We start from the raw sequence: 21,027 nt of genomic DNA, 5'->3' as shown, positions 1-21,027 counted from the left end.
TCTGTGTTGGGAAATCAGGCGATTTTCAGCATGCGTGTATAATAGCTGGAAATGACCTGCTTGGTGGACGTCTGCGCTCAACGAGTGCTTTTCTAGTTAATAGAGTGTCTGTAGAATGCCAGCCTGAACCTCCTTCAAATTGATGTTTAATGTTTTATTAGGACCACAATGTTTCATAATATTGTATGTGCTGTTGCTGCAATGTTTGATGTGTGTTTGGCAAGCATGCTGTAGAAATACTAAAATGTATGGTTTGGCTTAGATAGCGTGCAGATATTTCTTGTGAGCAATTGTTAAAGGAGCATGTATGTCATGGAACGGTTTTAAAATATCTGAAAACTTTGTTTTTTCTTGTTATTTTTTTTTTCTGAGTTGGAATTCCTACATCATGACAAAGGAATGTACATATGTATCATTTATAATTATGTCAAGCACAGAAAAGAAATGCACGACCATCCAACGTGTAAAAAAATGCTCAGCACAGCTGGGATAGACCCACACAGGGTGCTACATAAGCACTTGCCTGATTGCCCAGGGTAATTAGTGAAAATCAAAGTCAAGCAAGTGTTTTTGAACAAAAGTAACAAATGCTTGCCCGAAAATTCTATCACAACCCTCACCCTAAGTCCTTGCAGAAAATAACACTGGAGCAATTGTCGCAGGTGCAGATATCATATACACCTCAACAGATTAGCATGAATTTCTGATCTTGTGACAAAGTTCAGTCTTTTCTGTTACCTTTTTGTTGTAGTTTTTGAATTACCATATCATTGAAGCAAGGAAGCTGAGAGACCGGCCTTGCTTCTGCATTGTTTTTATTGGAGGGTTTTGTTTTATTGGGTCGTGATCGGAGACAAATGAATTGAATGCGAGCACAAACAAGCAGTTCCAATTAAGTGACCTTCATTCTTGATGACTCACAAACGTGGTTAAATGGAGGTTAGGTTTATATTTAACGATAGTCGAGTGGAATGATTGTGTGGTTGTATTACATGTGATCAAGAGTACATTCTGCTAAATTTAAAAGCATTGTGCTCATATTTACTTCATGGGGTAAATTGTGTGAGATGTCAAACTGTTACTTGCACTCAATAAATATCACACAAATCAAGTGACGATGTGTAAATCAATGTGATACAGAATCATCGTGCTCACTGGTGTCAAAGTTTCAGTGTTATATTATTATTGAAATAATTATCTAATAATTTTGATAGAATAATCATACTTTGCCATCATTTTAAACATAATATACATGTATGCGTACTGGTTATGTTACATGTATTGTACAAATTATCATTATGTAGGCCTACATATATGATACGTGAATGTGTTTGTGTGTGTATATAATGTATGACTGTTGCCATTTTACCTTTTCTTGTCTAAAATGATGGCAAAGTATTATTATTCTTTTTCAAAAGCATGATACAGGAATTAAACCAATTTTTCTCTGTGTTTATTATACACAACATATTTTTGTTGATGAGATAATGTTAGATATTTTTATGTTCAAGCAATTGGTAGAGTTGTGCAAAGGTAGTATTTCGGAAGATTTGTGTTATTATGATATTTTATGATATTGCACTGCATAATATTGCACGTTTGTTTTCCATCATGGTACGTGATGCCATCGAGACAATTACTGTAACATGCTCTCTTGGTAGATCCTGATGAAGGCCATGACAGGTCATTAATCATAATGGGATTGTACATCTTTAGTTGAGATGTGGTTTGAGGTTTCCAACATTTTTTGATGTTTTTTTTTTTTCTTATAGATGATGAGAAACCTCTAATAAAATATGAAAGAGCATATAATTCTATAAAGAGGAATTCAAAGTTTATTAGAAGAAAATTGGCTTTGAAATGGTTGAAATATATCCAAAACAAAGCTATCCCAATAAAAGGTGGGACCCGCCTTTTATCAGGATCACTTTGTTTCACTTAGTTTTTGGATATCTCCGTCATTTTAGAACTGATTTTCATCAAATAAGCTTTGAATTCCTCACAGAATCGTAGGCTTCTAAACATTCAAAGTCATTTCTAGATATCTTGGGAAAAGGTTAAAAGCTGAATTCCTACCTCAGCCAATACTGTACCACACTGTATCCCTTACTTAAACAGAAAAGTAGATAGCAATGTCTGCTTCTAACTTGATTTCTTCCATTTACAGTGTTATGTGTGTGTGTGTGTGTACACTTACCCATGGCATAAAATGAGGACACACATACAAACTTTACATTTAAACCGAGGACACACAGAGAACTGAGGATGTCCTCGGTACACAGACCGTTCCAAACGGTCTGCTTTTGCATGCTTTTGCATGTAGCGGTACATGTTTGTATACGGTGTAGGTCCTCGATTAGTGTCATTGTAATACATGTACCTAAAGTCCTCGGTTTGATGGTAATATACATTGTATACGAAAATCCTCGGTTGACAAGAGTCCTACTGACACACAGGTCCTGGGTTACTTGTATGTGGAAAAGTTCTTATGGGTAAAACAGGTCCTCGGTTTCTAGCGGAGATGCGTATGTTTGTGTGTGTGGGTGTGGGTGTGTGTGTGTGTGTGTGTGTATGTGTGTGTCTATGGCAAGAAAGGTAAAAAGACTTTTTGTCCTTAAGATAAACATGCTTTTGAGCCCTTTGATCGTACTGAAATGCTGTTTGTAAGGTTGGCATTCCAGAACAAATTTATGAAAGACAATTGTGTAATGACAGTCGAGTGTTCTCACAGTCTAGCAGTGTTGAGCATTACTGGGCAGTGGAGCAGCCAAATAATGCATGATGCCTGAAAAGACAGTGTGGGACCAAGCAGTAGTCAGCATTCATTATTTGTTGTCATCCGTGATGATCTTTTTATGTCCAAACCGAAAAGCATGCTGAGAATGGATGAATGAGTAAACAGGGCATGCGCAGTAATTTCAGAAACTCTGTAATCTCTTTCGTCGGAGCAAAACGTGGCTGCGAGGCTGCAGTGTGAATGGCAAGTTTGTGTTTTAATCACAAATTTTTGTAATGAGAATGGACCAATTATGTTTTTAGCATTGGCAGTTCCTTGAAATTTAATCCATTTAATGGCATCATATCGGAACTGCATCAGTCAAAGCATCAGAACCGTTTGTTTTGATGAGAAAGAAAAGGCAGAACCCTGTTCACGCACGTATTTGGTCATTGGACTACTCTGTCCCGTACTTCATTGTGGATCAGGACCTCAAAGATTGATATCCTAGTCCTCGTGTAGCATGCAATGCAGCTTATTACAAAATAGAGTTTCACAGAAGATCTCTGATGCTTTTTCAGAGAGGCGTTGTAGAAGGACGCTTCATGTTCATCAGCAATGTATAAAATGCATTATCTGGGCCCCATTTTATCAAAAGATATCTATTATAAATTTCCTTACCACACAGGCTGTCATAGACTTATGGTAGAAATCAGTTATAATCAATTATAACTCTTCATGAAACAGGGCCCTGATGTAATTAGTCATATTGGTCTTCACAGTCGATTAGCATCCATCAAGAGGTGCTTGCATTTTATTATTATTATTTTTTTTGATAAGTAGCTATTTTCAAATATCCATTTAACTTGAAATGAGCTCATGAGTCTGCCGTCAGAGAGGCAATTGGTTGTATCATGTCAGAAGTTAAATTTATTTTTGTTTTTTTTTTGTTTTTTTTGTTTATTGGAAGCAGGATGTAGTAATCATGTTGTAAATTGTGACCATCGATCTGGTATTTCATTTAAATGCAAGTATTGGTAATGGTGATTCATGTAAGGTTTCATCTTTTCAAGTCACCATGCATGATATCAGCCAAGTATCTGAACATAGCATGCTGCCACCTGTAAAAAGGCTGTATTGAATAAAAGCTTCTCAGCAGGCATTTCTGACTTTAAAAGATTAAATGGGCCAACTTAAATGACATATTTTGGTCCATTCCAGCGAGTCCTGGTCTACAGCTTTTTGTGGTTTGAGGTTGGCGGTCACACATGTTGCAATACAAATGCAAAGCCAGCATATTATAAAACTGATTGAGTGAGACTAAAGTACTTCATTTTTTTATGTGATTATTACTATAGAGAGGATGGCGGCCAAACTGCGGAGTAGAGGACTGAATTGTTTCCAACAAATCATCTTCATCTTGGTCTGTCTCTGCTGGTTTTTTAATGGCGCCACCTGCGGCAGGCTTCAGTACGACAAATCGGCCTCGCTCATGGAGATGGAGGCAATGCAGCGAGCGCTGTGCGAGGACGGTGGCGCGGGATTCAATTCCTGGGTAGGGGACTGCTTGTCCGAGATATTCATCAAATATGGCTCCAGCGAAGGCCGCCTGCAGTACGACGGCTTCAAGCTCTTCCTCGACAACGTTGGGCTCGGCGTGGCGAAGAGCAAAGCGGGAGGCCCGGGTCATAGTTCGAGTGAGGCGAGCAACGCTTCACAGACAGTCCTGCACTCCTCTGACTCGCGGCATCGCAGAGACGCTGCCGAGCTCAGTGGCCAAGGGTTGCTTGAAAGCAGTGCGGCCGGTGCCAGCGACAGGACAGCCAGAGATATTGGTGAAACACACGTGGATGGGAGTAACTCAACTGAAACTTCCGCAAACCACAGCCAGAGTCACCCAGATCATCACGTCAATGAAGATCACATCAATCAGGTATGGGAGTCACTTTATTAGCATTTCTACACCAGGTTTAAGTTGCCTTTCGTGATTTAGAATACACGTAAGTTTAACATAAAAAACAATGGAACAGAATACCACTAACTTAAATCATGTTGTCACAGCATATTTCATACATTTCTAATGCCTATATCCATTTTTATAGCAATTACTGCAAATTTCTGCGGGCATATGGAGACTGTGCATATAACCTTCAAGTAATGATTTATGACACGCTTGCTTTCTTGGTACATCGTACAATATGTATATGGAAGTATTCAAAGGGTTAAGATATTTCTTCAGAGGTGGTCTTGTTTCAGATTTCTCTTCCAGTTCTGCAGCTGCAAGGAAGTCAAAGAGTTCGTTTGGTGTCTACTCTAGAGAAGATTCCTTTCCTGCTGCACCTTAAACAAATTTTACTTGTGTTGCATGCATAGATAAACTTATGAACTTTAGCAGACAATAGACCGACTTTGTAGAAATCATGCGCATTCCAGTTGAGCTCAATGCTCTTTGGTTAGGAAATACCTTTCCTGCTCAAGTGCATTATATTCAACTCCAAACTAGTTATTTACCTTGACGTTCTCTGCGCAAAGCAGTATTCCCCCCAATTTCTTTTACATGTGCTCACCAAAAAGTGTAATACTGTATAAATGTACAGTGTATTATACATTTTAACATGTCTTCCACATTTGTCTTCTTTTCTTTTTTTTTTGTTCAATAGTTAGGCATGTTTCGTTTGATGAGGAAAAAAAGGCATTTGAAAATGACAGCACATCAAATGCAGTACTGTATACAGGGGCGGATCCAGGGAGGACCGCAACCGGCGCACGCCCCCCCTTTATTTTTTGTTGAAACAAAAGAAATAAAAAGATTTAATTTTGTAAACACGCCCCCTCTTTACGGAATTCCTGGATCCGCCCCTGGTATACACTGAATATTTCGGGAGGTTTTTATTTTCGCGAATTTCGCGAGTCGGGTGCTATTCGCAAAATTAAAGACTCGCGAAAATATTGACTCTGATCCTGATGTCGATGTGACGTATATGTTTACATTTCTCCGTTCAGTACAGGACTCCACGGTCGCGAATTTAACCACCACGAAATCGTCGGGAATTCCCGATTCGCAAAAATTTAGACTCACAAAATATATGGCGTATACAGTATATGAGTTTAATGCTTCCAGGTTAGCGTCCCTGGTCAGTGACGGTGCATTAATCTGCACATTACTTGAATATGAGACCGTTCTGAAGCAAATCATTTTCACACAACAATAGATATACAATGAACTCTTGAATGAATCCCATAAGGATTGGAACAATCATCTCCCAGCATTTCCATCAATTCCCACTGATCAGTTACTAGCCTTCCCCTTTAAACATCACAATAAACAAGGAGCCATAGCTTCTATAGTCTAACATTCCTCTTTGCTTTGATATCATGCACTGCTTTATCTCATCAACAAAAGTGTCACAGTACATAAAATTGCAAGCCATGTTATAAAGGGTGTGTACAGTTCTGGTCAAGGTGAGGATTTAGGTTTTAACGTTTTGCGAGATATTCAGAAACCACTCTATGAGATGTCAAAGAGCATGCAGTTCTAAGGGGTATCAAAAGTTTATTCGATGAAAATCAGTTTTGAAATGGCCGAGATATCCAAAAACAAGGTGAAACAAAGAGATCCTAATAAAGTTGTGGCATGTCGCCTTTTATTATTAGCACTTTTTTTTTGATATCTCAGCCATTTGAAAAACAATTTTCATCAAACAAACGTTGAATCCTTTTTGAAATTACATGCTCTTTCATATTTCATAAGAGGCTTTTCATTATCTCACTTAGGAATGTTCAAAACATGAATCCCAACCTCAACCAGTACTGTACAGTCCCTTTAACCTAGCATTTTGAATGAACTACTAGAATTTGCTCAGAATAGTTTAGGAAAGAACTAAAAAGCTATAAACATTGCTCACATATCTGTTCTAACAAATAGTTGAATGAAATGTAGATTATCTCAGAATCTTCATAATTTTTCAATTTCACAACAGTGTACAGTGTAATTCTTGCAGTGCATTTTGATTTGCTGCTTCTATTCAAAGCACACACATTAATATTGTTGCCAGCACAGTTGAAGAGAGAGAGAGAAAGAGCAAACTGCTGAAAGCGCCTTTTTCCGCTCTGTGAGTGATAACTCCTGATTATCTGTATTGTATTTATTTAAGCACAGGGATAGAAACAAAACCAAACTAAACTTGTGTTCAGCTAAAAAGCTGGTTTTCAGCAATTAGGCTGTACAAGTTACATCATTCGTTCCCATAGTAGATAAAAAAGTAGCACACATAATGGAGATGATACAGTGCACAACAGAGTATTGTTACAGCAGCAACAGCATCCAGTTTAATGCTTCCAGGTTAGCGTCCCTGGTCAGTGACGGAGCATTAATCTGCACATTACTTGAATATGAGACCGTTCTGAAGCAACTCATTTTCACACAACAATAGATATACAATGAACTCTTGAATGAATCCCATAAGGATTGGAACAATCATCTCCCAGCATTTCCACTAATACCCACTGATCAGTTACTAGCCTTCCCCTTTAAGCAATTGCTTCAGCTAGACCTTTTGCTAGATGAGCTTGTGCTTTTGCTTGAAGCAATTGCTTGTTTTATGCATTCGGCCCAGTGAAGCTCATCTCTACAATTCCGCTATACAGTATGTCCCCAAAAAATTACAATCAAATTTACGCATTGATAACACTCAATATGATTAAACTGTCTAAATGCTACTTGAGTGTCTTAAAATATAACATCTTAGCTCTATTTTGCAGAAAACCCTATTCAATTTGGTTAAGCGGTCACAGAGAAATAAAGCATGTCATGAGTCTGATACTTCCAAGTTTAGCACTTCGATGCTGTTGTGTGTGAATACAATAGACAGAACTTGGAGGGAAGAGATTCTTGACATCCTCTACAAAATTCCTCATTTCTCTTTGACGACTGAAGCAAATCAAATGGGGTTTTCTGTAAGATGTAGGCAATGAGTTATAGTTTCAAACCCTGAATTTGTATTTGGATTGATTCACCATTTTAAAAGATATCATTGCGGAGGGTCCCGTCGTAATTTTTTTTGGGACATACGGTACTCCGAGAAATAGTCACATTCAGCCTTGTGCTGTCATGTAATGGTAGTCCAATGTTGCATGATGTGTTGCAATTGGTCATGCAAAAGTTTCGTGCTTTTAGAACAATTGTACCCACTCGCAACAGTGGTCATTATAAATCGCTAGCGCTCGTCTGAGCATTGCACATCCTCCACCCAACCTAATCCGGCTATCGAGTCATGCAATCTCTCGCATCAAGTCATGCATCGTTGTGCAACACTTCTACGACAATGGCACGACTGGTCATACGACCCACATGCAAAGGGAATCGATCGCGACTGGTCACCTGTAGATTTCAAGCACGTTCGAAGTTCAGATGCCACCACTGACAACCGCCTCGGGTTTGTGCGACCTTCCACAATGAATGCAAATGCTTTCACAAACTCCAGGCAATCAGTTGTGCAGCACCCCAAAACAGGCTGTCGTGAGCTGGTTGCGGACCATTATTATGAAAGGGGCTTTAGAACTAGTACAAAAGTAGTCACAAATGGTGCTCTCATTTATCATGAATGGCACATGTGAAATGCTCGAGTTCAGAGGGCTAATGATAACAATAGAAATTATAACAAAATGTTAGCAAGTGTCAGATGCTAGAAAAAAACACCCAAAATACAAAGAAATGCACAGATACACATGCACAAAGAGCCAAAGAGCAAATGTATAGGGGCCATACACCATTTGTGTTGAATATCAAATTATCTCTACCTTGAGATCGCTCGTTCTTATAGAATGTGTGCTAATCTGTCTATAGTGGTTAATGGTTAATTAACAAAACAAAACAAACTACAGTGTAGTGGCTGCAAAACAGTTCTGTTAGTAAAATAGGACAGAAAAAAGAAGATTGAGTTCAGCCAAAGCAATTTGAAATGCCACTGAGAAAGGGTCATGGAGAAAATTCATGGATAGGAGTCCCTGTTGGGTAATTAGGAATAGTTAAGCTTGTGATCAATGGATTATGCAATATCTATTGAATTAACTGAGGTTACCTAAAGGCTTTCAAGAAAAAAAAATCCTAGTTTTTCTAGGTCCGTTCAAAGAGTTTCATGTGGGTGGTTGTACTTAAAAGTAGGTATTTTGGCTTGGAGACAGCGCAAACATTATTAACTTGTGCCCAAAGGATTGTTAGATAACCATGAGACAATGCTTGTAAAGCTTTATTCTCCTGTCGCATAATACAGTTTAGAAGCTGTTGGTACCAGAGGCTACTTCAAGCATGTTCACTCCGCTGTGTTCTTTCAAATTAAAATTGATGTCATTACTACTTTTAAGAAAAAATATATTCGGGAAACTGTATATGAATTGAAAGAGAAAGTATTAGTCTGTTGGGGCGGATCTAGGAGTTTCGTAAAGAGGGGGTGCCTTTACAAAATTAAAGGGGGCGCACACACCCCTACCCTAATTTTTTTCCTGTTTATTTCTTTTGTTTTAAAAAAAAAAAAGGGGGGGTAGGAGGCATGCTCGGTGCGCTCCCCCCTGAATCTGCCGCTGTTCTTTAATATAAGATGTAAATCAGAGTCATCTTAAATGAATTTTGAGATATCACATAATATTTATATATAAATGCGTGTTTTTGAATAATCATATCACTTATTTAACCCTAACCAGGCCAGGCTTCTTTTTTTTTGCTGTTCTGTGGCCAGGGGAAGGTTGAATCAACCCCCACCCCTGAGATCTCGGCCATCGATCACACAGTCACCAAGAAAATTGGCACATACATTACCCGTGGCGTAATCTACCAAACTATAAAAAAAAAAAATATTGAAATTTTCGTAGATTAATCTAATATATGCATAAAATCATACATATTGCTCTAAATCAGAAAATGAAGCTCCTAGAATCCTGCTTTGTAGCATTTCTGACGATGTACTTAAAAAAAAAAATCTAGTATCAAAATGAATTTCTTATACCTGTATGGTATTGTTTTATGAATTTCTTATGTATATGTTTGTCTTGCGACCTTTGTTTTATCATTCTTTTATGCCAAATTTGTGACAGAGCCTACTTCAAGAGCATAATTATGCTAAAATCAAGTGATTTCAGCCAATGAACATGAAAATAATCATATCTTTTTGAATAAGGTGAGAAAACTCCATTTGCATCTAGACTTAGTGAATAAAATCAAGTTTTTGAGCCATTTTTGATCTGACAAGCATGTATAAAAGGTTGTGCAGTATCGTAACGGTATGCCCAATTTTCGCAAAAATGGTGTCAAAAGATGTGTGAGACTTGAAAGTAAAAAGTCAATGAGCGGCGCAGTCAAAAAAAATTGTGCGGCGGAATAGTCGTAAAAATGTCGGGGGCGGGGGGGGGGTTGATTCAAACCCCCCCCCCCCCTCCATTTTAGGGTTGAAAGGAGCCACTTATGAAAAAAGTAAATCTTTACATGGAATGAAAATCACTTTTCTTTTATATCGTCATCACGCAAGCATTTCAGTGTTATAAAATTCATAGGATATAATGCTCACAGAAATGAAGAATCATATTGAACTGAAACTGATAGATAGCTGTAGACTAGTGCACTCATAAACATATAGCTAATAGTACAGTGGACTCCCCTTATAACAAAGTCCTCGGGACCAGCAGTTTTCTTACGTTACATCAACATTTTGTTATACCCGAACAAATAAACAATAAAAATACGTAGAATGGATAATGTTGAGGTCTGAATTTTCATTTCATTGTAACTGAATTTCATTATAACCATGTTCATTATAACGGGAGTGCACTGTACAGCTAAGTATGAACCCATACAGGATTGCTGTATCTCACATAGATGTAGAGTTATTTTATTGGCTGTAAACTTCAAAAGTGAATGCTAAGCAAAACAGTGGTGACAGGAAATAAGGCAAGGGACTCTGGGATGTGTCAAATGTAGGTCCGAGTTCATGGGCTATGAAAAGCTCTATAGATGGATGTCATTGTTGTAGCCATGTCTGCTAGGGATTATACTGCAGATCAGTGATTGCAGCGTTTGCGCAAACTACGGGATATCCTGGAGATATGCTGATATGGGTTAATGAGATAAATGCAGTCATGGTGTACCAGTAACTTTGGGGAAAAAACCAAAACAAATAAAAAAACTAAACTAAACAAATGCCAAGGTCAGAGAATATCAGTTAGAACATATAGATTTGTTTTGGTCTTTTTTTTTAAAAAACTTGTTTGCTGACACTCTTGGTTAATTTCTAAGGTTTCTGCTACTTTGGATGTTTCAAGGCTGGCTTAAACAGGGGAAGCTGACAAGGGCCCTGTTTTATGAAGAGTTAAAATTGATTATATAGTTGATTTCAACTGTAAGTCTATGGCAGCCTGTGTGGTAAGGAAATTTAAAATCGATTTTATCTTTTGATAAAACGGGGCCAAGAATGAGTTCAAATCATTTGACTCAGTGACACCAATCTGAGACATGGAACCAGTACGATGCATAGGTCTGAGTGCACAAGTATGAATTGTGTGCATCAGGCAACTATGGAATCATCTTTTAAACCCATGAGGTTTCACGGAGTAGATTTAGACTGGATTCATAGTTTAAACAGTGGTGGATCTATCCAGGCGGGGACTCACAGGGCATGCCCCCCTTTTTTTGTAAAACAAAAGAAATAAAGAGAAAAAATAGGGTGGGTGGGCGCATATGCCCCCTTTAATTTTGTTAATTGTGTAAAGGTGCCCCACCCCCCCCCCCCCCTGGAATTCCTGGATCCGCCCTGGTTTAAATCCAGCTTGTACCCTATTCCTACTGACACAGCAGGAAATATCATGTTCATCAGCTGTTTTATAGAACAGCGGACAAATTTTTGCCAGAAATCCTATTTTTTACTCATATTCCGATAAATACCAATGCTTGCCAAATTTACTTTCCTTTTGGCTTGTCACAGATGCAAACCACATTACAGTGATTACAGTTCAGATGTGTTTTCACAAGTTGCACTTTAATGGGATGGTAGAGTGTTGGTGGAGGCGAGGATTGGGCTTTTAACTTCTTGCGAGATACCAAGAAACCACTTATGAAATAGTGCAGAGCACACCATTCTAAGACTAGTTCAAAGTTTATTTGATGAAAATCTTTTTTGGAATGGCCGAGACATCCAAAAACAAAGTGAAATAAAGAGATTGTAATCAAAGCTGGGTCCCACCTCTTATTAGGATTACTCTGTTTTGGGTATCTCAGCCATTTCAAAACCAATTTTCATCAAATAAACATTGAATGCCTCTTGGAATTACATGATCTTTCATATTTCATAGGAGGTTTCCCATTTTCTCACCCAAGACTGTTAGAAACCTGAAGTTAGACCATGTCAACCAAAACTATACGATCCCTTTAAGTAATTCATTCTTGCTTGTTTCTTGCATGCCCTATGTAGTCATATCCACTAGGCACATTACATAGCAGGTTGTTGAAAGTTATTTTGTAAAAGTGATTGACTAATAATTCCTTGCACCTTGAAATGCAGATTACGTAAAAGGAAGAATGTGTGGCATGTCTCGGGAAAAAAAACCCCAAAGACAATCACAATGTGCAAGATTTCACACTACTGACTCCCCACCTCACATATTTGAGCGGCTAAATCTGGAAAAAGAAAAAGAAAAACTGTAAGGTAATGAGTGGAAGAGTTGATGTGGCATTATTTATATCCAATTAGTCTCCCAAATGGATCAGTCCAAGCAAAACTTCCCAATGCTGAATATAGTATTACATGGGGTCTTTAGATTAGAACCTGCATGGGCGTATAGAGTCTACATAATTATATTTTTCAAGGAAATTATCCTCATGTTTACATTATATGAGACTTTGTAAGAAGCTCAGTTCCAAACAGATTAAAATCCTCAGTGAATATATACCAAGCTTTTTTAGGGGCCCCCAAAATCGCTGAATTTTGTTTGAAAAAGACATGATATTTCTATTTTGCTGGACACATAATTTTTCATCTGTGGACCAGAAATGTTCAAATAGACATTGTAAGAATGTACAAAATGCCCTCAACATGAGTACATTTAGATGTTATGAAAAAAACTTTTTTTTTTTCATTTACATCTAATATTGAGTGTCTGAAATGTATCTAAATGCTGAACTTTGTTCCATCTTGAACTCTCCTTACACATTTGTTTTATGTGTCATCCCTGCTTACTGAATATTTTACTGTGAATGTAATTGTTAAGAAAAAAAAAAGAAAGACATTTGTGAAAACTATTAGAGACGTGTGCAAAGATTTTGAGTGACATCAGACAGAGTATACACTGTATGAGAACAGGCAGACAGTGCAACAGACGGTGTATGAGAAAAGGCAGACAGTGCAACAGACAAACAGGTATAGAATACTGTATACGCCAAATATATAGCGAGTCCAGTTTTTTGTGAACTGATGGGACTTCCTGACAATATCACGAGTGGTTAAAATTTCCAATTGTGGAATTTTCATTGTTGCCAGTCAGGTGAAACTGTCATCTCACATTGTCAAGATCTACTTGTAGGCCTTCTGGGAAGATAGTGCAGTACAGTACAGCAGAGGCATACTAGTTGCTACAGCAACATTTCTAGTTGTTTTTTTCTTCTGACTGTTTCCTGTATTTTCTCTGACATAAAACTTGATTTTCTTTTAGCAAGTAATACATTGTAGGATTGTCTATGTTGTCATTGTTGCTGATGCATGTGAAACCCTAGCCCTCGTATCAAATGTTATCTGTTTTTTTTTTTCAAGTATACTTGGCAGAAGGAATCAGATAAGTTTTAGATTAATTTTGATGTTGTTCACACTTTTCTTTTTCTCTTTGTTTCTCTGTCTTTTGTACTTTTCCCTTTGTCTGTCTTTCTCTCTATTCTCTTTCTCTTATTTTGTTTTTTGCTGTTCTTCTATTGCTCTGTCTGTATTTTTCTCCCTCTGTCTCTATTTGTATCTCTCTGTATCTTTCTCCATCTCTGTTTATGTTGTTCTATATCTTTCTCTTGTTATCTCTTTTTGTATCATTTTATATCTTTCTCCCTCTGTCTATTTGTGTCTTTCTATGTCTTTCTCTCTCCGACTCTTTTTGTATCTTTCTATGTCATTTTCCCTATGTGTGTCTGTATTTGTATCATTCTATATCTTTCTGTGGCTGTCTCTGTCTCTATTTGTATCATTCTATATCTTTCTGTGGCTGTCTCTGTCTCTATTTGTATGTTTTTATATCTTTCTGTGGCTGTCTGTGTCCCTATATGTGTCTTTTTATATCATTCTCTCTCTGTCTGTCTATTTGTATCTTTTCATATCTTTCCCTGGCTGTCTCTGTCTCTATTTGTATGTTTCTATATCTTTCCATGGCTGTCTCTGTCCCTGTATATATCTTTCTATATCATCTCCCTCTGTCTGTCGTTATTTGTATCTTTCTATATCTTTTTATTGTTGCCTCTGTCCCTATATCTATTTTTCTATATCATTCTCTCTCTATCTGTCTATTTGTATCTTTCTATATCTCTTCCTGGCTGTCTCTGTCCATGTCTCTTGCCATCTCTGCATCTCTCTGTTTTCTGTGCATCTCTCTCTTGTATTTCTCTTTCCCTATTGCTCTTCTATGTTTCTCCATCTCTCTGCTCTCTCTTCGGCTGGCCTTGTGTCTGTCCCTGACTGCAGTGTCTGTCACCCGATGAGATCCTGGATACCGTCAGCCTCATTCCGTCCCAGGGGATCGGCCCGGTCCAGTTCCTCCAGCTCTGCCCCATCCTCCTCCAGCAGCTGGACAGCCAGGTCTGCGTGGTCTACGATGTCCACCTCCATGATGACCACCATGACCATGACCACCACGACCATGACCATGACCACGATCACGATCACGATCACCACGACCATGTTCACAATGCCACGGAGGGTACGCCTACCAATGCTGCCGCTCGCCGGGAGTCGCTTGCGCAAGGTTAGTTTTCCAAACACACCAGGACTTATGTGGTCAAGATCAAGTTGCCATTATCATTTTCTTTTTTGTCTTCACAAATGACAATCATATTTTGTGCATGCACTGTTATTCATGTTCAGTTCAATTCTATTTACTTTTAAGTTCAATTCCATTCCATGGCATTCAATTCAATAAATTTGATTCAATTACATTCCAGTTCTCTCTAATCCAATCTAGTCCAATCCAGCCCAATTTAATCTGATCATCTCCGCCTTAGTGTTTACAATTCATTATTATCTCTTTCTTCTTTCTGCCCCAATTTGTGCCCAATCATTTCTACAGCTGAATAAAGTTCAAAATTCCTGCTACTGTTGAATGGACAGTATTTTTCAAGGGGTAGAGGATGCTACTGAAACATTGTCTTGTGAAAGGAATGGAATTAGATTTGGAGGATAATCCACCTGGCTGCCAATGAAAATGTCATAGTTGGCGCTGAAGTATGTTTATGATGATTTGTGTAGAGGTGTGTCCACTCAATATACAATGTATGAATTGCCATCTAACCCCTTAAATTTTCCGTCATTATATTTTCAAAACTTTCATTTTGAAGGTTACTTTTAGTTACATCTCATTGCATGGAGTACAAAGCAGTGGTAGAAGTAGTCTCATGTCAAGGAGGTGCTTTCAGCAAGGTTTTGTGGCTGTTTTGTTTTAAATGTCAAAGGCAACTTGACAGTCATGTCAAGACCACGCAATTTGCATCAGAATAGTTTTCAAGTTTTACCATGCTGGAAGAGAAAAATATTGATAGAATAAGTTCCACCTTTTTTTTTTGGATTAGTTCTTTTTTTATTATCTTTTTTATAGGCCTCCTCCTTCCATTGTTCACACCATTAAGCTGATTGCATACATTTTTAATATGGTGCCTGTGCCATCCCACTCACATCCTGTCTCTGGTAGGACAATAATTCCACACAACGACATGTTTAATTAGTAACTGACGCACTATGGCACTAATGGAAAATAGACAATAAAACAAGAAAGATGCCTTTCGTTTTGACGTTGGCGAGTGAAGTGTTCTACGTCATTGTTGTCAGGATGACGCCATCGTACTACCAAAGGCTACCTTCGTAGTGTATTGTTGGCCAGCACTTTAAAAAAAAAATTACATCTCACTTCTCAATTGATTGGCACTTCCGGCCCACAGAGTGGAGGCTAATCAAGTACAAGATATACAGTCTCATCTCAAATCAATAACAGACTTGTGCTACTGATTTGCCGAAAATGTGGGTGTAGCTCTTTCCAGGAATAGCTCTTCTCATTGAGCTGTTCTTTTTATGTTCGTATTCACAACAGGGAATAATTTTCCTTCTCGAAATTGAATAGCAGTTTTTGTCGATGGACATACATCTTCAACAAAATGGTGTACAAGTCTATGTAATGACACTGCTATGCAAATTACATGTTGTATAGCAGTCATACCAAAAATGCATAGCAAATTACTATGCGATACCAGGAAAATTATTCCCTGTCGTATATTTTTTTCTCCTTTGGGCATTAATTACTATCAAGAAGGAACGGTAGAGAAGCAAAGGAAAGGGAGCGGAATGGAAATGAAAGGTGGAAAGGGATGACGGAAGAAAAAGGAATGGAAATGAGAGAATGAGAGGAACGAGAAAGGTAGGAAAAGTAATTGAGAAATGGACGAGAAAGGATTGGAGAACAGAAGGAAAGAAGATTAGTGAGATGTTAACTCTTTGTGTGCTACAGTGTAAACTTCCTGCTTGCCACATTATTTTGAGACCACAATGGATTCACAGGGGTTTTTTTTTAAGACATTGTGTTTCAAAGCCTTGTAGCGTTTCATGGAAGCTCTTGTGCTAGAAATGCAGAACAGCAAAATTTGCATCACAGACAGAATTGCAAGCTTTGCAGTGACGTACATTCCACGGCAAAAGCTGTGGCTATTTTTCTTGCAAATGACCGGTGTCGGAAACCAACCGGTTTGTGCATGATCTTGCGCTTGAACAAAATATGCGAAGTTGACAAGAGGTCAACTGAATTGGGCATGCGAATGTTGCACTCAGGGACTTGAAGTAAACCCCATACTATAATCATCCAATGGACCACAACCACATTGATCTACACCCACAACCTTGCCATGTGACAGGCCTGTTCATACTATCAACGCAACTCTTTCTGTTGCTATTGATATTACTCATACCAATCAAACAGAAAAAAAAAAAGAAGAAACAAAAACAAATTCTAGTGCAAGTTTTTCTTTTCACACTACCATTTGCCTATCTCAATCTGTCCCATTTCCTGGTCCACAAAGGGCAAATTCTTCTATTCCTGTGGGTCATTGTCATAAGAAATCTCTCTAAGGTGCTGTTCACATGCTTTCATAAAATCAGGCACTCCTAAAAGCTACTTGTTTGTTCACAATTTCATTGCCATAATTTAGGAGGTTTTGTCATTGGGGGATTTTAATATAGATTACATGCCTGTTTTCGCATTCTCATACAAACTCATTTTGTTCGTGAAGTGAAAGTGGTTAGATTATTCTAGGTGCACTCATGTTATTGATTGCCATAATACAGTGCCTTTCCATAAGTGACAGCCATGTACAACATAACACATTCCTACAATTTTTCTAATTCATGATTTTTTTTTTTGAAGATTAATATCAAAATAACAAAAGTCCTAGACCCTGCAGTGCATGTTTTGGCCACCTGTCAGATTTGATCCCAGAGTAGCAGTTATCTAATAGGACTCCAGCTGCGCAGATGGGATAACAAAGCTCTCGAATTGCAAGCTTACATGTAAGAAAGGTGCATGATGAAAAACTTAATTTGGTGCCAGCAGACGAGATTGTGAGGTTTGCGTAGCATCTCCTTTAAAAATTTAAAATGAAATAAATCTTGTATTAAAGAAATTAATGTGTTCTTTTGCTTTCACTTAACAGCAAATGTGCTGATGGTAGGAGACCGTTTGTGTATGTGATATTTCATTCTCTACATTTGCTAATATCTTGTCGACTGATGTGATGTTACAGTGTGGGGCTACTCCATTGGGGCAGTGACACTGATCAGCGTGGCATCCATTACTTGCATCATGATGGTGCCATGCATCGAACGCTTCCCCATCGCCTACGGTCGTCTGCTCTCCTACCTCGTCGCCATGGCAGTGGGGACGCTCAGCGGTGACTCAGTTCTCCATCTCTTGCCTCATGTGAGTCTTGAGAAAGATGCCCTCTCCCTTCCCCTCCTCCTCCTCCTCCTCCTCTGGCTCTTCCTCCTCCTCTTCTTCCTCTTCCCCCTCCTCCTTTTCCTCCTTCTCCTTTTCCTCCTCCTCTTCTTCTTCCTCCCTCTTCTTCCTCTGCTTCTTCCTTTTCCTTTTCCTCCTCCTCCACCTCCTCTTCCTCCTCTTCCTTCTCCTTTTCCTCCTGCTGCTCATCCTCTTCCTCTTCTTTTTCCTCCTCCTCTCTTCCTCCTTCCTCTTCCTCCTCCCTCTCCTCCTCCCTCTCCTCTTCCTCCTTCTCTTCCTCTTCCTCCTTCCTCTTCCTCCTCCCTCTCCTCCTCCCTCTCCTCCTCTTCCTCTTCCTCCTTCTCTTCCTCTTCTTCTTCCTCCTCCTCCTCCTCTTCCTCCTCCATCTCTTCCTCCCCTTCTCCTCCTCTTCCTCCTTCCTATTCTTCCTCTTCCTTCTCCTTCTCCTCTTCCTTCTTCTCTTCTTCCTTCTTCTTCCTCCGCTTTCTCCTCCTCCTCCTCTTCCTCCTCTTCCTCCTCCTCTTCCTCCTTCCCCTATCCTACTAAATGGAAGGATGGATAATTCAGACACAGCAGACACAGCCTAAGATTCTCTTGAGTATTACATACTGTACATTTCTCTTACTTTTGATACAAAGACAAGTCTTTTTGTCTGAAGTGTTTACTTGACACCTTTAAGCAATCTTTGAGCCAATTATTTTCTATAATTCAGGCCATAGGGTTCTTCATTTTCTTCTACTGATATGAATACAGTGTTATTGCTTCAAACGTGTTGTAAGTACATGTATCTGTGATGGAAAAATTCAGCAAAACTTTCTCATATTATTGTAATCTTTTCACACACAATTATATACCCCTCCCTTCCTATTTCATTGGCAAAGACTTTCTTAAGGAACAAAACAGAAAGAAGTATATTCCTGTTTTTGCTTAGAAAATTTTGCACAACATAAAACACCAGACCTTGTGACATGATAGTATAAACGGCCTCCTCAGTGATGGCACATATTTTATATTCTACAGTCTCGTTTGATAGCCAACAAATGTGTATTTTTTTCTTTCTTTTAATGCAGGCATTTGGACTTCACGGTCACAGCGAAAGTGTCGGAAATTCTACCACAGGCCATGGGCACTCTCACGCCACTGTGGCGGGGGAGGCAGGCATGGACAAGAACTTGGTCGTGTGGCGCGGCTGCACGGTGCTGGTCGGCATCTTCAGCTTTTTCATCTTCGAGCAGGTGATGAGGATGTGCCAGAAGCAGCCGAGAACAAAACTGGTAAGATGAGATTAAGATGGGTGAGATTATGCCCAGCTGCTAAGCTCCTCAGTCCGAGGTGCCTCTGTTGTCTGTCCTCTTTTTATATGACACAGTTTTGTTCTCAGCTTGACATTTCTTCCTTCCTCAACTTCTGCTTTTTCTTCTTTTTCTTCCTCTTTTTTTTCTGTTTTTTTGTCTTTCTTCTCCCTGAGGTCTCCTTATTCTTATTTTTCACTTCTTCTTTTTTTCTTGCCCTTCCTCTTTGTTTGGTAATCTTTTTTTTTCTCTCTCTCTCTTTATTTTACTTTGCTTGTACAACTTGTATTCTTCCTTTTCTTGTTCATCTTTTGCAGGGTTTTCCAGTGACATTAATCTGGCAAGTTCTTATTTGCACAACTTATCCTCTTTGGGTTTTTTTTTTTTTCTTTCTTTTTTTTCCCGCACAAAGTTTTCAAGCTCCGTATTTTTCTTTCCCTCTTGCTCTCTCGGTCTGTCTCAAGCTGTGTGACCCTCTGTCTCTTCATTGTCATCTCCAAGTCGGCATTCTTGGCCTGAAAATGTGAATGTAAACGTAATTCCAGGAGACCTACTGTACAATTAGACTTGAGGCTTTGCTACTTTTCGGGGTCCATGCGAATCCTATCGATTATGAAAAGTTTGCACGTTATGGTTTAGTAGAGACAGTCAAAAGTTTTCAGGTTCTGCCATTCATTCAATCATGGTCATCCTCATTGAAGATTACAAAGCATGTTTGTTATTCTTATGAATTTGAGCTGTTTGTACGTTTAAAAACTGAGTGGGAATTGTGTTCCTTGTCGCAAGAATGCTTTCAGAGTAGCAAACGTTGGGTCTGTCTATAGAAGGAACATGTTTTGTTTTATGTGTTTGTGAGTATTTCTGTGTCTGTGTTTGTGTGTCTGTATTTTGGTGTGTCTGTATGTTGGTCTGCAGAACAAAGCTGCAGCTTTGTACAGTGGTGATGGGTCGGTGCGATGCATGTGCCCAGAAATTCTCAGTGGGAAGCTACAACATTTTACACTTTCACACTTACATTTTGGCTGACTTAGTTGTAATCATTTAAGCCTTTTTCTTTATGACAGTGTTCTTCTCTTGTAATCAAATTGAGCATGATTAGAGAAACTGACTGTCAAGGGTTCTACATAAAGATGAAAGATGAGCGTCTGTATGATGTTACTTCCCCCCCCCCCCCCCCCCAATGCATTTCGAAATCATTCAACTGAAAGTTAACCTTATGGACTCTGACTGGTATCGTAAAATGTAGGTTCTTATGGAGGTCAAAGTATAAGAGGCATATTTCAGTCCCTTGTCTATTAAACTGATCAAATATTTGCAGCCTCTGTATAAGTTGTTGTGATGGATTTGTACATCTTCATGTCTAAGAACTTTATTTAAGTGTATCGTTAGTCTCCAATTTGCAATTTATGAGCGAGGGTGTTTGCATGTGACTGCTAATTGTCGGTGAGGGGCAGTGTTTACATCCAGACTTTGTTTATAACGTGCACAGTTGTGAAGTGTTGCACAGTTTTAAGATTGCTGTGATGGTGTGTGTGTGTGTGTGTTTGTGTGCTGTTTCAGACTGCGAAATTGGTGCCTTGCGTTTCTGAGAAAGCAAGAATATTAAAAGATGTGTGTTTTACTTGGACTTGTAAACAAGTAAGACAACAAATAGTTGCATATTTTGGTAGAATACATTGATTCAAGGCTTTGGAATCATTCCACAGAGAGCACTGTTGCAGATTACAGTGCGCACACACACCTGTGTAAATCTGATAATGGTCATGGCATGCTTGTAGTGGTGTTAGCATATAT

The 21,027-nt window shown here is 38.8% G+C and overlaps 1 protein-coding gene across 1 annotated transcript in view; it reads left to right on the top strand.

Moving 5' to 3' along the window:
• Positions 1-4,089: 4,089 nt before the first annotated feature.
• Positions 4,090-21,027, top strand: part of LOC140238208 (zinc transporter ZIP10-like) — a 40,211-nt gene continuing 23,273 nt past the window's right edge. The window contains exons 1-4 of the mRNA XM_072318144.1: positions 4,090-4,649; positions 14,416-14,650; positions 17,730-17,905; positions 19,012-19,215. Of these exons, the coding sequence (XP_072174245.1) occupies positions 4,209-4,649; positions 14,416-14,650; positions 17,730-17,905; positions 19,012-19,215 (1,056 nt within the window). The 5' untranslated portion in view covers positions 4,090-4,208. The remainder of the gene's footprint in view (positions 4,650-14,415; positions 14,651-17,729; positions 17,906-19,011; positions 19,216-21,027) is intronic.

The sequence above is a fragment of the Diadema setosum genome, chromosome 14, assembly GCF_964275005.1.
Source record: "Diadema setosum chromosome 14, eeDiaSeto1, whole genome shotgun sequence".
In the NCBI taxonomy this organism is placed as follows: Eukaryota; Metazoa; Echinodermata; class Echinoidea; order Diadematoida; family Diadematidae; genus Diadema; species Diadema setosum.
The sequence above is the reverse complement of the archived record's forward strand: the minus strand, read 5'-3'. Positions and strand labels throughout refer to the sequence as shown.